General features: G+C 41.5%; 1 protein-coding gene across 1 annotated transcript in view; it reads left to right on the forward strand.

The window, feature by feature from the left end:
* KCTD5 (potassium channel tetramerization domain containing 5) overlaps positions 1-17014 on the forward strand; it is a 79662-nt gene that overhangs the window by 6133 nt on the left and 56515 nt on the right. The window contains exons 2-3 of the mRNA XM_075010272.1: positions 11173-11281; positions 13768-13859. Coding sequence (XP_074866373.1) covers positions 11173-11281; positions 13768-13859 — 201 coding nt within the window. The remainder of the gene's footprint in view (positions 1-11172; positions 11282-13767; positions 13860-17014) is intronic.

The following is a 17014-nucleotide window of genomic DNA, read 5'->3' on the forward strand; positions in this document are numbered from 1 at the left end:
TTCCAACATGCATTACCTTACACTTACCCACATTAAATTTCATTTGCCATTTTGCTGCCCAATCACTCAGTTTGCTGAGATCTTTTTGTAGTTCTTCACAGTCCCTTTTGGTTTTGACTGTCCTGAACAACTTGGTGTCATCTGCAAACTTGGCCACCTCACTGCTTACCTCATTTTCTAGATCATTGATGAACAAGTTGAACAGGATCGGTCCCAGGACTGACCCCTGGGGAACACCACTAGTTACCCTCCTCCATTGTGAAAATTTACCATTTATTCCCACCCTTTGTTTTCTGTCTTTTAACCAATTCCCGATCCATGAAAGGACCTTTCCTCCTATCCCATGACCACCTAATTTACATAAAAGCCTTTGGTGTGGGACCGTGTCAAAGGCTTTCTGGAAATCTAGGTATATTATGTCCACTGGGTGCCCCTTGTCCGCATGTTTATTAACCCCTTCAAAGAATTCTAATAGATTAGTTAGACACGACTTCCCTCTGCAGAAACCATGCTGACTTTTGCCCAACAATTCGTGCTCTTCTACGTGCCTTGCAATTTTACTCTTTACTAGTGTTTCTACTAATTTGCCTGGTACTGATGTTAAACTTATCGGTCTATAATTGCCAGGATCTCCTCTAGAGCCTTTTTTAAATATTGGTGTTATATTGGCCGTCTTCCAGTCATTTGGTACCAAAGTGGATTTAAAGGATAGGTTACAAACCACTGTTAATAACTCCGCAATTTCACATTTGAGTTCTTTCAGAACCCTTGGGTGAATGCCGTCTGGTCCTGGAGACTTGTTACTATTCAGCTTATCAATTAACTCCAAAACCTCCTCTAATGTCACTTCAATCTGAGTGAGTTCCTCAGATTTGTCACCTAAAAAGGCTGGGTCAGATTTAGGAACCTCTGTAACATCCTCAGCCGTGAAGACTGAAGCAAAGAAATCATTTAATCGCTCCGCAATGGCACTGTCTTCCTTGATCGCTCCTTTCATATCTTTATCATCCAAGGGCCCCACTGCTTTTTTAGCGGGCTTCCTGCTTCTAATGTATTTAAAAAACATTTTACTATCGTTTTTTGAATTTTTGGCTAGCTGTTCCTCAAAATCTTTTTTGGCTTTTCTTACTACATTATGACACTTAATTTGGGAGTGTTTATGTTCCTTTCTATTTTCCTCACTAGGATTTGACTTCCACTTTTTAAAAGCTGCCCTTTTCTCTCTCACTGCCTTTTTAACATGGCTGTTTAGCCATGGTGGTTCTTTGTTAGGTCTCTTACTGTGTTTTTTTATTTGGGGTATACATTTAAGTTGGGCCTCTAGTATGGTGTCTTTAAACAGTTTCCATGCAGCTTCCAGGGATTTTAGTTTAATTACTCTACCTTTTAGTTTCTGTTTAATTAGCTTCCTCATTTTAGTGTAATTCCCCTTTTTGAAATTAAATGCCAGAGTGTTTGACCGCTGCGGTGTTCTTCCCAACACAGGAATATTAAAAGTTATTATATTGTGGTCACTATTTCCAAGCGGTCCAGTAACAGTTACCTCTTGGACCAGATCCTGCGTTCCAGTCAAGACTAGATCGAGAATCGACTCTCCCCTTGTGGGTTCCTGTACTAGCTGCTCCAAGAAGCAGTCATTTAAGGCATCAAGAAATTTAATCTCTGAATCCCGTCCTGAGGTGACATGCACCCAATCAATATGGGGATAATTGAAATCTCCTATTATTACTGTGTTTTTTATTTTGATAGCCTCTCTAATCTCCCTTATCATTTCAGCATCACTATCACTGTCCTGGTTAGGTGGTCGGTAATATATTCCTAATGCCATATTCATATTAGAGGAATGAATTGTTATCCATAATGATTCTATGGAACATTTTTGTGCTCACATCTCTTTTTTTATGGTTGTGAGACCTGGACTCCATGTAGATGACTTGTCAAACAGCTCTTAGCTGTTTATTCCACACACCATTATGGAGATCTGCTGGCAGGACAAAATTACCAGTCTGGAGGTTATCCAAAAGTCAAATGCCGTAAGCATGGAGGCCATCCAGACAGAAGCCCAATTACATTGAACGGAACACACAACATTGACTCCAATGTTCCCTGAAGGCTGAGTACTTGGGAGTGCCCCAGGAGAGATTCAGGTGACACTCCGCCGATTTAGCACTGTGCTCACAGCTGGCAGCACCTGTATTTGTTGGTGGGGCACATCCACACATGGCTTGGTGCACATAAAATTTAATTTTTCCCACAAGTGGGGAAAAAACAGAGAATACAGATTGACGCCTCAGAAAAAATTTCTGTGGAGAATTGGTACAAGGGTATTGGAGTCAAGGTCACTCCAGAAAGTGCTACAAGTATAGTATCAAGAGCAGAATGCACTTTGGTACAATAAAAATGGATGATGTTGAGAAGGCTGCATGACACAGATCAACGTGGCACCACCTGCCAGTCAGAGCTTTTCCAGCCTTTTAGAAGAGAGAAATAATTGTTAGCTGCCAGACAAAAGTATCATGCTACTGCGAAAGCTGCCAAAGTGCTCATCAATGACTTTGTCTGCCTGATACACTCACTAGCGTTCATGTTACTCTTTGGACATTAGAGTCACTTCAGAATCCATAAAAAAGCCTGAAAATGTCATTGTCAAACTGATGGGGGACACACAGGTATTGCAATGGGCACAATCTTAAGGAGGAATTTAACCATAACTAGGGGTGTTTCTGCCTCAAGAGGAAATCGTGACTATTAGCTAATACTGTCATAACTTTCAAACTCAGTTTATGATCCATAGGTACATGGCCTGATGGTCTGGTATATCCTGATAACTGTTTGATGTTAATTCCCCTCCGTTAGAAAGAGATTGCAACCAAAATCTACTTGGGCCACTATCTGTCAATACAGGCACTAGTCTGTTGCAAGTGGACTAGTGCTAAATTCCATGTGCTTCCAAGCCAGATGTGTCTGGGATGAGCCTAGTCATTGTTTCTGGTTTAATAGGGCACACTCCAAGGTTCAGACCTCAGGTCTCAAACCTTGATATCATTGACTCTGCAATGCAGCGACCCTAAATCCTGAAACCAGTGCCTCAAACCTTTCAGGCCCCTAACCCCAGTCACTTAAACATGCTTCTCCCAGAGTTGCACTGCGGCTGCGGGCTCTACCCTGGGCTTCAAGTTTTACGCCTTCATGATCTGTGAAATGGGGAATAGGATGAAATTTAGTAGTACAGAGTTTAAGGCTTTACACTTAGGCTGCATCTACACTAGCAAATTATTCTGGAAACTCTGGCCCTTTTTCAAAAGAACGTGTGGAGCATTTACACACAAAATGAGTTCTTTAGATCTGAAATCAAAAGAATGCAGCTCTTTTTCTGGAGGCCCTCTTTCCACCCCAGATCAGAAACAGCACCTTCTTTTGAAAGCTTCTTTCCACACAAAAAAAAAAAATGCTCTGCAAGCCCTTTTTTCCAAAAGAGCAGTCCTTAAGGCACTGGATTTTTTGATCCCTGTTCCATTCTTTCAAAAGAATGAGGGGACACTATTGAAAGAGTGGATTAATTTTTAAATCTGCTTTTTTATGTGTGGGTGTGCTCTTTTGAATTTTTTTGGAAAAGCTGTTCCAGAAGAACTTCCAAAGATTGCTATAAGTGTAGACATAGTCTTAGTGACTAGTAAGAATTTCTGCATAGCTTAAGAATTTCCGTTGGTGCCTTACCATTTAGAAAGGACAGGAAAGGACTTGTGTGTATTAGTTAGAATCACAGAAGACTAAACACCAGCAATGTGAGGCTTTTTTCTATAGAAAAGGCAACTGGAATCTTAGGATGTATTCCTAGTAGAGAGGGGGAGGTATTAATATCATTGAACAAGGGGCTGCTAAGACCTCATTTGGAATACTTTTCAGGAACGACTGATTCAAACCATAAGAAAGTGCAGAGATGTGTTGCTAGAGTGACCAAGGAGAGGAGAGCCTTATGTTCTGGGACAAAAAGAGCATGTATTGTTCAGCTAAATATGAAAGCTGATCAGGGATCTGACTGCTAAACAACAACATTGTTATAAGAATAAATGGGTGTGCATTGACTATGGGTAAACTTAGAGTGTAAATTAGAAGGTTTCTGATAATCAGATGAGTGAGAGTCTGAAACAATAATAATGGGAAAGCAATCCAATACATTTTAATATGGACCTTCATAATTTTTTTTTAAATTGGAATTATATGATTGGGGTTGTCTACGACAGCAGGGGACTGTACTCAATTACCCAGGAGGTCCTGTCCAGTCCTAATTAATATGTTCCTATGAAAGTAAGAGACACAGGTTTATAAAAGGAATTTCTTAAACATAGTGATGTTACCTCAAAGCATTTGAGAGTTACACATCTTTGAAAAATAAAATTCTGAAATACACCTTTACCAGGTCTGATCTTACCCATCTCATGAATCAAGGTCTGTCCATGTGTCAGGCTGGGCAGAGCCTGTGCAGCCCTCTTCTTTCCTGCATATGCTGCTTCTTTATAGTGATGGGCAGCCCCCATGTTCATAGCAGCATTCTCTCAAGTTGAGATCCTGTCTCCTTTTTGCCATGTACTCCTCTGGGGTTCTCAAGACCTTCTGCTAGTCATAGTCACCACACCTGTGAACCCTGATTTTTTGGGGTGAGAAACACTGTTCAAGGAGGGTAGGCTGGTCGTTGAGATGAAATTAGTTTAGTGTCTTGATAGGTTCTTCATAGTAGTCCTTCAATAAAGTGTCAAGTCCCTTTCCTTGCAGGACAGCTGATTGGCCTGCCCTACAATAACCTTCCTTCAAACAAATTAGGCATGTGTTCAGCATATAATACAAAATAGTCCATTCTGTCACAAGCACTACCTAGCAAGTGAGCATGCATAGTTAGTGGCTTTCAAAAAAAATGAGATTTTGATTGCCTCCAAGGAGGCTAAATCTTCTGGGCTTCCTTAAGAATCCGCAAGGTCACCAAGTTGAAAACTTCAGAAAGAAAAACCTGTGACAGAGCTGCCTCCCTAGATGCCATCTAATCAAGAACAAATGTAGGAACATAAATTGAAGGAAACACTACAAGAGTGGGACTGGTTTGGCAAGTTGTCAGCGATCTGGTGACATTAAACTTAACTGCCTTGATTGAACAGTCCAAAGCGGCAAGAAATATTAATTATGTGAACTAAGATCAGGCATTGTGATATGAACTTGGTCTTAATCTGTTTTATACTCCTAGAACAGTGGTTTTCCAGCAACTGGAGGACCACAATTTTGATTTAAAACTTTTCACAGACCTCAAAACCTTGCCCCACTCAAGCTCAGCCCCCACCCATCTCTTCATGCCCAGGCTCCAACACTGCCCTTCGTCTTCCCTGCTTCTTTCAGCCCCTCTCCCCCAAGCTTGCCCTATACCTACTCTTCTTCCTCCTTCGCACCTTGTGCACCCTCAGAACAGCTGTTCCCCAGTATGCAAGAAACACAGGGGGAGAGAGAAATTGGCCAGGAAGGCTGGTGGACCCTTTGTAGTACCTTTGTGGATTCCCTGGGGTCTGCAGACCCCAATTTGAGAAACATTGCTCAGGAAAAAGACTAATTTCATTCTACTATCTGTATAGCTACTGAACAAATTTCAAAGCAATGTACATTTTTTTCAGACATTTTTATGTAAGCAGAAATCAAATCTGTTTTTCACAAACCAGCATTTGTGTCAAATCTCTAGAAAGATTAACATTTTCAGGAAAGGCAACATTTAACAATTATCTTCAGATTGTCTGCATCCATCATAGTGTGAGCAAAGCCATCCTGCTTGTTTCTTTTAATTGTATACACTTTCACTTACAGTAGAAACCCCCGTCACACCCCTAGTAAAGCTGGTGCATGATAGAACAAGATCAGGATGTTTGCTTGGGTTTTGAGGATAAAATTTGCACTCTGCTATATCCCTCTTCATTTTGGACTGGATATCCAGATCCTCCCATTTCTACAAATTAAACAATGGTAATGATTCCACCCACTGTTCACAGTAGAATTTGTGTTCAACAGCAAAGCTGTCTAAAACTCACTTGAGGTAGATAAAGGATAAGCAGGACTTTTAAACAGAGGAAATATAGAGTTCACTTTTCTTCTATTTGATTGATTGAGGAGTTTTTTAGTGGGTTTCCTTCTCTACTAAAGATTGCCTTGGCTCAGCATTGGCATATCCCCCTCACGCATCATTTGTTCTCTGAGTATTATTTCACTGTTCTCAAAACTTGCTGTTCAGTGGCCACAAAGGATGATGGCCAGTCTCTACATGGTGTCATGCTCTGTTACAGTATTCCTGCCTGATTTTTAAAGTGCTGTTGAAGGTCAGGGATAAATCCGATATAGGATACCTTAAGGAAGGAAGGAAGTGCTAAATGTTTTCAGATCAAAATGTTTCATTCCTTTTTTTTAAAGCTGCTTTGCCAGTGAAAGAAAAGTGTCTTAATCATCTTAATTATCTGCTTCACTTTCAGATCTAACTATCATTTGATCGTCATATGTGTTAATGTGTCTGTTGTTTTACACTGTATCTTCTACTGCCAGCGCATCCTTAGTAATAAAATGTGATCTAACGTCTGACTGTGATTTACAAAAAGAAACTACAGCTCAAAGTTGGTTCTAAACATTTTAGTCCAAGATTTTAAAAAAATGGGCTGTGGGAGTGCCAGAGTTAAGGTTCTAAAACCACATTTTCAGTACTTTAAATAAGATCTTCAAAAATGAGTGTTAACAATTCCCAAATAATTGATATCTTTTGGCATTGGTGCAATCCAGAGTCAGGACCAAAGCCCCACTGTACTGGGCAATTTGTTAACTCACAGGGTGACATGGAGAATGTTAAGAGGTGACTTGATCCTAGTCTAAAAATAGGCTAAAAATATCTAAATGGGGAACAAATAATTAGAAATGTTCACAAAACTAAAGGTCTCCAAACTTATAAGATTCTTAATTCTGTGTAATTGTTGGTGTTCTTTTTTTCTTTTGCATAGTGACAAGTATCAGAGTGGTAGCTGTGTTAGTCTGTATCTGCAAAAACACGAAGAAGTCCTATGGCATCTTATAGACTAACAGATTTTTTGGAGCATAAGCTTTGTGGGCAAAAATGTACAGTGACCTAACCACATCAGTTACATGATCAGGGCCTCATGTTCCTATACCTTCACCAATGTAATATTATGTGCCATCAGTGCTCCTCTACTGTGATGTTGGACACAGTGGACAATCACTTCGCCAAAGAATTAATGGACACAAATCAGACATTAGGAATCTGAATCTTCATAAACCTGTCAGAGAGTATGTCAGTGGAGCAGGCCATAGCATTCAAGACTGGAAAACTTGCATTCTAAAACAGAGAGACTTTAACACCAGATTACACAGGGAGGCATGTGAATTGTTAAAATATGTGTTAAATAAATTACATTTTTAGTCTTTAAAGCACTACAGGACTGCTTTCTTCTTTTTTGAAGATACAGACTAACATGGCTACCTTTCTGTGACTACAGTATCTGAACTGGAGTTCATTCTCAAGTTTGATATTTCACACCGTGGTCTCAACAGATATCAATTATCTTACGCATTACAGGAACAAAACAAAAAAGCCGTCAAGTAGCACTTTAAAGACTAACAAAATAATTTATTAGGTGAGCTTTCGTGGGACAGACCCACTTCTTCAGAAGGAGAAGTGGGTCTGTCCCACGAAAGCTCACCTAATGAATTATTTTGTTAGTCTTTAAAGTGCTACTTGACTGCTTTTTTGTTTTTATAGTATATAGAATAGCACAGCTCCCTTTCTGTTACTGTTACAAGAGCAGTTTACCCATCTTTGATACTTATAGTCAGGCAAACCACTTAATAGACACTTGCAATAAAACAACAAAGTAGTCACGTAGCACTTTAAAGACTTAAAAATATTTATAAAATAAATTATTAAAATAATTGTTAGTCTCTAAAGTGCTACAGGACTTTTCTGTTTTGTGAAAATACAGACTAATGTGGCTACCTCTCCGTAACTATTCACTTGCAGTAAGTAATTCTCTTTCCTGTCTCCCCACCCTTTTGCATCCCCTTCTATCGTAGGTAGCTGATTCATCAGTTTTCATTTATTTTTTTTCTATCTTTCTGTTGAATTATTGTCATGTCAGTTTACTTTTATCAGAATTTTCCAGATCTGAAGAAGTGGGTCTGTCCCATGAAAGCTCATCACCTAATAAGTTATTTTGTTATTCTTTAAAGTGCCACAGGGTTGCTTTTTTGTTTTATGTTAGATTGAATAATCGGAGCTTTATGTTTCTGCATAAGTTTCTAAATGCACATGCTTCTGTATGGATTTATTGGACAGTTGGCTGAAAAAGAGAAGACTTCTAACTAACCAGCTACAGGAAAAGTATGTTTAGGTTCTTATCAGGCATGCTGGCTGTTGATCTTAGTGGGAGGCTCTATTTTGCATATCATGCTGCACTCCAAGCTGTTTGGGGCAGTTACTATTGCTTTATTGCATGCATGTAAAAAACCTACTTCAGTGGGGTCCATATCTTACGTTGGGTCCTCCTGGCATTACAAATAGTAAATAAAACTAATAATTTAATTGATGTATTGATAGTTCTATTGTAGACCTTCCTTTGTGTCCATATTCCCCTCCCTTAGGCTGTGTCTAGACTAGCCCCCAACTTTGAAGGGGGCATGGTAATTAGGGTGTTGGGAGATTACTAATAAAGTGCTGCGGTGCAAATGTAGCACTTCATTAGGCTAAATCTCCCCCGCAGCAACATTGAAGTGTGAAACTTGGAAGTGCTGGCTTGCATGTAGCTGCCGGTCTGCCGTGGGTGCTTTGAAGTCCCTTTTACTCCTCAAAACTTTGAGGAGTAAAGGAACTTCGAAGGAGCATGGGCACTTGAAAGTACACATGGCTGACCCGCAGCTGCACACAAGCCGGCACGTCGAAGTTTGACAGTTGGAAATTGCTGTGGGGGAGATTTAGCCTAGTGAAGTGCTGCATGTGCACCCTAGCACTTCATTACTAATCTCCCAACACCCTAATTACCATGCCCCCTTCGAAGATGGGGGCTAGTCTAGATATAACCTTTTGTGTTTTGCTTGCTACAAGGAAAGTTCATTATATGCTATTTTGGTCCTTTGTCGGGACCTGGGCAGTTATGGAGAAAGCTGTTTGTTAACTTATTCCCTTTTTTAACATGACCCTACCCCACTAATAATTCCAGTGCTTATCTGTTCTGCAGCTTATAGCATTCCCGAGCAGAAGAATGAAAATCACTGGATTCTAGGATTTCTTGCACTTATAAAGCACTGAACAGCATTTGTGAAACTGAATGTTTTTATAAACTGCCACCATACTTTTTAAAGCACTGGATCTGACTTGGAAAAGCAACATTCATGTGGATTCACACTTGGAATACTGTCTTTTAAAATGGAAACTTGAAATCTGGAAGTAATGATTCAGGCCTCCTTAGCTCTTTGGGAGTGTGTTTTTTTTGAATTTTTCTGCAAGTGGAATTCTAAAGTTTTGTTTACTATCCCACAGAAGACCCCAGAACATACTATAAACATTTAATCCAAGCATTACCTGACTTTGCTGTGCATACATGAATCGTAGGCCACATATTTCAGATTGCTCTTTTTACTGTAGTTCACAAGCAATCTTCACTCAATCTGCTACCATAGTCCACTCCATGATGATCTCTTGTACCCAGAGCAGGCAGGAAGGAGGGATTGCAGGTGTATCACCCTTTAACAAAAGAATAATGCAATTGAAGGTCTTAGGGTAGAGCAGTTGTTTTTTGTGTTCCCACTCTAGTCCTGGGGGGACTTCTGCACCAAAGAATTTAAATAGAGGGCACAATATTGTAAAATTCAGTGTGTATTGTCAAATTAGTACAATTATAATCATGCCATTTTCAATTATTTTAATGCTTTATTTCAAAATACTGTCAGCAAGTATGTAACAATACAGATGACAAAAAAGCTTCAGAAAATATTTCTTGACAAATGTATTCCCTACCATGCATATTAACACAGAATTCTTAGTAATAATTCATTTAAATTCAAAACCAAATGTATTTCCTGCACACCTCAGAAGTAGTATAAAGGTTTGTGGGGAATCAGAGGTAATGGGGATTGAGGAACAGGGAAACTGGAGCACTGTTGGGCATGGGTGGGTGAAGTATGGAATGTTTTTTTGGGAGAGTGGTGAAGGGGATTGTTGGGGAGCCTCCCCTTACAGATTCTAGCTGACCCCTAGCTTTTCAGTCAGGTACATCTGTCCTGGTCTCCATGTGTATCTTCATTCCCATCCCATTCAGCCTCTGCCTCAGTGCTAGCACCCCACAAGCTTTTTTTTTTGTCCCCTCCTCCAGTCTGTCCCTCCCCCACATAGTCTTTCTGAACCCCAGGCTATGTGGAACCCCTCTGTCCTCCCCCTGCAAGCAACTGTGCTGCCATTCTTTTGTCCATCCCTTTATCCTGTTCCTCCTTACCTGGCCTCTGTGCCATCACTTTCCATGACTGTGGTTACACTGATCTATGAGCCAGTTACCTTTTCTTGGTGCCACAGCTGCCCCCGGTTGGCAGAAGGTTTGACTTCAGTATATCTGGTAGAGTGTATGTTCTGTGGCAGAGGGAATCTGGAGGGGACATTCATTCTGCACATGCACAGAAATCACAGAATATTTGCAGGAGTACCACAAGCAGGGTTCTGTCTGATGTTAAGTTTGAACTAAGGAAATAAGTTCATATTGGAGTTAATGCCACTTCTAGTCTTTGCTGTTATGTTTCTTTGAGCTACCAGAACAGCATTCTGTCTTTCAAACTTGTTTTTTAATCTCAACTGATTTTTTTAACTTTCAGAAGCTGTTTTGCACTTTGTGTTCTTATGTTTCAATCCATGTGAAATTTTAACTTTTTTTTTTTAGTATTATTATTTTTCTTTCTCTCAGTGGAAGAGGAACCAGTGAGCTCTGTTGACATTGACAAATCCCTAATGTAACCTACCTTAAATATTTAAGTCTGGGTCATAGGATTCTTCTAAAATGTCTCTCTTCCCCCCCATTGGCCTTAACTGGTATTGTTATAACTGAACGCACCACTCCATTGGGCATTTAATCCACTAATTTGGCTGCTTTTTTTTATAAACAGGATGAAACAGGTGCCTATTTAATAGACAGAGATCCAACCTACTTTGGTCCAGTGCTAAACTATCTCAGGCATGGAAAACTCGTTATTAACAAGGACCTAGCAGAAGAAGGTAGGACTTGTTTTCTTTCCTCTTCCCAGTATTGTAACTGCTGTGAAAATCACAAAAAGAAAAGTGAGCTTGCCTATATAAGGATGGTCTTATTAAATCAATTTAATCTTCAAGTTATATTGCAGACAAATCTCTACAACATTGTACCCTGCCTCGGATAAAACTTAGGATCTGTGGACAACACTAACCATCTTAAGGCTGGTTAGTGCTCTACGCAGACCTGAGTTTGATTCTTGGCCTTGTGCCATGCACTGGAAACACATTATCTGGTGCATGTTCCGTCATGGTAATCTGGTACCTTATATCATTTACAAGTGACAGCCCTACATGTTTCTTACAGTAAAGGTAGTCTTGGAAGAAAGACCTTTCCAGTATTCTTAAGGATAGATATGAATTGTGGTGTTTGAAGATGTAAAGCAAGAAAAAATATGCGAGAGCTGGGATCTTCTGAGATGCAGACTACAGCAGTTAGGGAGTATGTTTTCTGAATCGACTCCGTGTCCGTGAACATAAATAGCTCATTTTTCTAACAAACCCACTGAACATTTCCATGAGTCTCCCTGCCTCACCTCCTGGCTCTCATGTTTCCCTGGCCACATTTGCCACTCCCAGGCAATTTAAAATCCACCACTGGTGCCCATCCTCTCCTGGCAGCACAACAGAGTTAGAGCAGCTTCTAGCTGCTAGTTCCACATTGCTGCTGGCCCATACCTTTTGGCCTGGGGGAAGTTGTGCAGAGCCATCCCATCTGTCTCATGGTTTGAAGCATTGGCCCTAAGCCCATGCTTTGTGGCAGGGATCAGGGTCCTGCAATAGCTGCTCCAGCCATTCTGGAGACAGGACGTTCCCCACATCTGTACTCAGGTTAGGCTGCATCCGTCAGGAGAAGAGGTGAAAGGGGCAGAGTGGAGGCAGAGCAGGGGCTAGGCTTGGGGGAAGGTTACAGGCAACCAGTGTTCCATCTCATTTTTCCCATCCATGTGCAGAATAAATTTACATGCACAGAGGCATGTGTGAATTTACACCAACTATAGAAACCTAAAACCTAACTGTGGCACTCTGAAAATCAGCTGGAAGGCATTTGAATTTCTTCTGAGCAGCCACATAAGTTGCCCAGCATAGAGGAAACGCTGCTGACAACCCTCACGCCAGGGCTGCTGGAATTACAGTAGCCATGTGTGGCCCAGGTTGTGGAACTTCTTGGGCTGTACGTGGCCTGTGGGCCATGAGTTTGAGACTTCTGGTGTAAGTGCATTGCCTGTCAGATGTTTGTGGTCTGATGGAGCACCATAGCATGAGAGGGAAACCCCAACTTAGAATGACAGAGGGCTCTGGTCCCACAGTCCAGGTTGTATCCAGTGTTCCCTGTAAGCTGAGCAGTTGGACAGCTAACAGGAAAGATTAGGACACTGCCCACCTGATTAATAGAGTGTCCATAGTGGGCAGAATGTTTGTGTTTGTGGTGCACATCCACACATGCCTTGGTGCATCTAATAAAATGTACTCTGCCCATGGGTGGAAAAAATCAGAGGGAGCACTGATTGTACCCCATCATAAGGATATGAATTGGGGCCCATGAGAGGAGATGGGAGGACCAAGAGATGATGCAAAAATAACCAGGGAAAATGGGCAACTGTGGATGGTGAGCAAACTGCATAAGTGGCCCTTCTTCATCTCAGTGGGCTGCACTGGGGCTCTGTCTGTGGCCCCACAGGGGCCCCTTCCACACACCTATCAAATATCAGAGCCCAGCATTTACCTGGTCCTCCCACTTCCTCCCAGCATTTTCAGAGCACGTGAGCTAGATGGGGTGCTTGTCCATGCCCAATATTGGAACATTCTGTTTACACCACCCAATTTTGCCTGTCTCAAACACTAGCGATATGCAACAGGGTGTCCTTGGTTAGTTGTTAGTTTTACTTCCTATCTGGAAGCTTTACCTTCATCTGGGCAGTTCTGTGGTCTCAGCGCGCTTGCTCTCTTTTCCCCCCCCCCCCCCCCAACGAGTTCTTTCCCAAAGTGATAAGTCCATAATTCACTATAGCTCTCTTCAGCCAATTTGGTTTACCTTTCTCTGAAGCAATTGTTTACAAACTGGATTTATGTTTGCTCTACATGGACATGTACTGTGTTTTTTATATTTGAGGTGTTCTTTTAAACTCTTTTATTGGCCATTTCTTAAAGTGTGTATTCCTTTAAAACACTTCATTAGTTTGTGTGTTTGTACTTTGTGCCTAGAATGAGTTCCCTGAAATGGCGTGGTAAATTTTTCTGGGTTTTGTTCTAGGACAGTTCTTCAGAATGAATTAAACTAAGAATTACATGTGAGTGAAGGAAATCAGACCCATACATCTTGCTCAAGCAGGGCTCATGAGGCAAACTGTTTCCCATTGCAGTGAAGAAGATCCACCCAGAAACTGACTGGAAGTCCTTGGCCTGCAATCTTTGTTTACCTTTTCAAGCATAATTGTTTCTTCTCATATCAGGTGTACTGGAAGAAGCTGAATTCTACAACATCACATCACTAATAAAATTGGTAAAGGACAAAATAAGAGAGAGAGACAGCAGAATCTCACAGGTGAGGCCCTTTCCTAATGCACCTTCCTAAATCTGCCATAAGAGGTAGGTCTGGTTAGTCAGTCATTTGCAACAACCCTGCTGATGTTGAGCAGGTGCCTTTTTCACTCAACATTTTCCTAACAAGGTTTGGGACTGTGGCTGTCTGCATAGTGTCTTCAGCCCTGGTGACTAAGGATAAATAACTGAACACTAGTGCCCCCAGTGCCAGATGGCCTCCATGAGGCCATCGTACATAAACAAATGTTGTCACACTCTTGTTTATTAAATGCTTTCTGATTTTGAATAACTGAAAAACCTGACTGGATGTTGGTGTGTAAGAAACTTGATTGTCAAGGTATTTAAGCTGTCTGGGAATAGAATCATAGAATACTAGGACTGGAAGGGACCTCGAGAGGCCATCAAGTCCAGCCCCCTGCACCAATGGCAGGACCAAGTACTGTCTAAACCATCCCTGATAGACATCTGTCTAACCTGTTCTTAAATATCTCCAGCGATGGAGATTCCACAACCTCCCTTGGCAATTTATTCCACTGTTTGACCACCCTGTTAAGAACTTTTTCCTAATGTGCAACCTAAACCTCCCTTGCTGCAGTTTAAGCCCATTGCCCCTTGTTCTATCCTCAGAGGCCAAAAAGAACAAGTTTTCTCTCTCCTCCTTATGACACCCTTTTAGATACCTGAAAACCGCTATCATGTCGCCCCTCAATCTTCTCTCTTCCGAACTGAACAAGCCCAATTCTTTCAGCCTTTCTTCATAGGTCACATTCTCTAGACCTTTAATCATTCTTGTCACTCTTTTCTGGACCCTCTCTAATTTCTCCACATCTTTCTTGAACTGCGGTACCCAGAACTGGACACCATACTCCAGCTGAGGCCTAACCAGCGCAGAGTAGAGCGGAAGGATGACTTCTTGTGTCTTGTTCACAACACAGCTGTTAATGCATCCCAGAATCATGTTTGCTTTTTTTGCAACAGCATCACACTGTTGACTCATATTTAGCTTCTGGTCCACTATAACCAAGTGTAGCTGTCACAGAGAGCTGTGACAAAAGAAGAGTAGGTTGACTTTAAATCCTCCATATATAAAATGATGAGAAGACCTCCTGACTATGTGATAATTACAGTTTGCATTCTAATCCTGGGTAGGACTGGATAAGTACAATAACCAGATTATTCTAGTCTAATATAAAACAATCTGCTTTCCATTAAAGGAAGAAGCTTTTTCAATGAGCCATATCCTACTGGCTTCCCAAAAAAAGCAAGTGTATTTTAAAGCAAGAGGCTGTGTTACACTACACTTTTGGTGGTAAAACTTTTGTTGCACAAGGTCATAAAAAGCACAAACCAATTGACAAAAGTTTTACCATCAGAAAACTCCGGTGTGGTTAGCATTTTGTCAGAAGGAGACACTGTTCCTCTGACAAGGCTACCACCTCTTTTTGGGATGGCTTTATTTTGCCATCAAGACAGCTTTCTTCTGCTGGCAAGAGCAGATTCACAAGAGTTCTTACAGTTGCCCACCTGTAACAGTATCCGTGGTCTGATAGGACCATGGATGTTGCTGAACCAGGAAGCGCCGAGCCAACTGTAACAGCATAGCTGGTGCCTTAGACTGTCATTGAGCCAGAAGAAAACTATCAGATTTCATTTTTTAATCTCCCACGTGACTTGTTCAGTCCCAATTTTTTGTAAGAGTGATGCTAGATACACTATCATGGACCAAAACTTTCAACATGAGAACAGCCATAGTGGGTCAGACCTAAGGTCAGTCTAGTCCAGTGCACTGTCTTCTGATGGGTGGCCAGTGGCTTTCCATTCTCTTAACACTTTAGTTCTTTAAGCCACTCCAATTAGAGTATGAACAGTTTCTCTTCTAATCCTTTCTTGCAGACTGTTTTTTGCATTGTCTGGTTTCTGCCCTATACTTCTATAGTTAAGCTACTTCTGCACTGGCAGTGTTGAGCACCTTCAGGGATTCTTGTCTTCCTAAGATCAGTCTGTGAATCTTTTTTTCATATGAACATGCAATAAATGTGAAACTCCAAGTGGGAGAAGTGTGTTCAAGATCTGCTGTTAGCGATGTCTCCCTGGACCTGATGTTAGGATATGCTCTGATTACTGGGTTTTGGTAGAGCTAGTATTATCTGTTGCTACAGCTAGATCTTTTTAAGGCTAGTCACAGCATATCAGGGTTCTTCTGTTGATGCTTTCTGTTAGCTGGAATCCTTCAGGAAAATGCTGATAGACTGCTGCTGATTCATTGCAGTATGTGAAGCTTGCCTTGGGTATAAAGGTGGTGCTGGTGAGAGGGCCCTCTGGGTGGATGAAGTCTGGGATTTGGTTTGAATATTAGAGTGAAAGCCTAGGTCAGGGCACAAAAACCGCCAGCACACATGCCAAAGGTGGCACTCGAGACAATTTTCTTTTGGCACGTGGTGGGAGCTCAGCCCCACCTCTCCTCCTCCAGTGCAGCTACCCCCTTCCTCCTCTCCCCCCAACCTGCCCCCGAGCCAACAACAGCTGTGCGCCGCTGGCCTCTAGGGCTTGCCCAGGGCTGGTAGCAGCTCCACTCTCAGCCAGTTGGGCTGCCTGCCAGACGAGCTGAGCCCTCAGCCCCTAGCAATCTCTGTGGCTGGTGCTTCCTGGTTCAGCAACATCCATGGTCCTATCAGACCATGGATACTGTTGGCCCAGAGAATCCAGGTTAGAGGTTCAAACTGTATTAAAATCTCGGACTTTTTTAGATGTTTAAATCTCCATCCACTCAGGCTTTTTAAAGACCAAAACAATAAAGCTCTGTATCTTTATTAATGAAGCTGTTGTGAGTAGGACTATTAGCAACTTGAGAAATTATCACTGGCACTCAGACTGCACATAGAGGTCAAAAGGTCAGATTTTGGCACTTCATCTCAGAAAGATTGCTGGCCCCTGGCCCAGGTGAAGGTAGGCCTCTGGAGAGATTTTGGCCTCCATTATATTGCTTTATTTCTTTAAAAGCAAAACCTAGGAAAAGGGTGGGACAGCATGCCTGTACTGTTTGGAGCAGTGTAGAAATCCATCTTATCACACCCTGGTATTAGGCTGTTCCTAGGATTAAAACCAGATTTCCACAGGGATATGATACTTTCAAAACGATACCATTCTAGGATACCT

Source organism: Carettochelys insculpta, chromosome 16 (genome assembly GCF_033958435.1).
Source record: "Carettochelys insculpta isolate YL-2023 chromosome 16, ASM3395843v1, whole genome shotgun sequence".
Classification (NCBI taxonomy): domain Eukaryota; kingdom Metazoa; phylum Chordata; order Testudines; family Carettochelyidae; genus Carettochelys; species Carettochelys insculpta.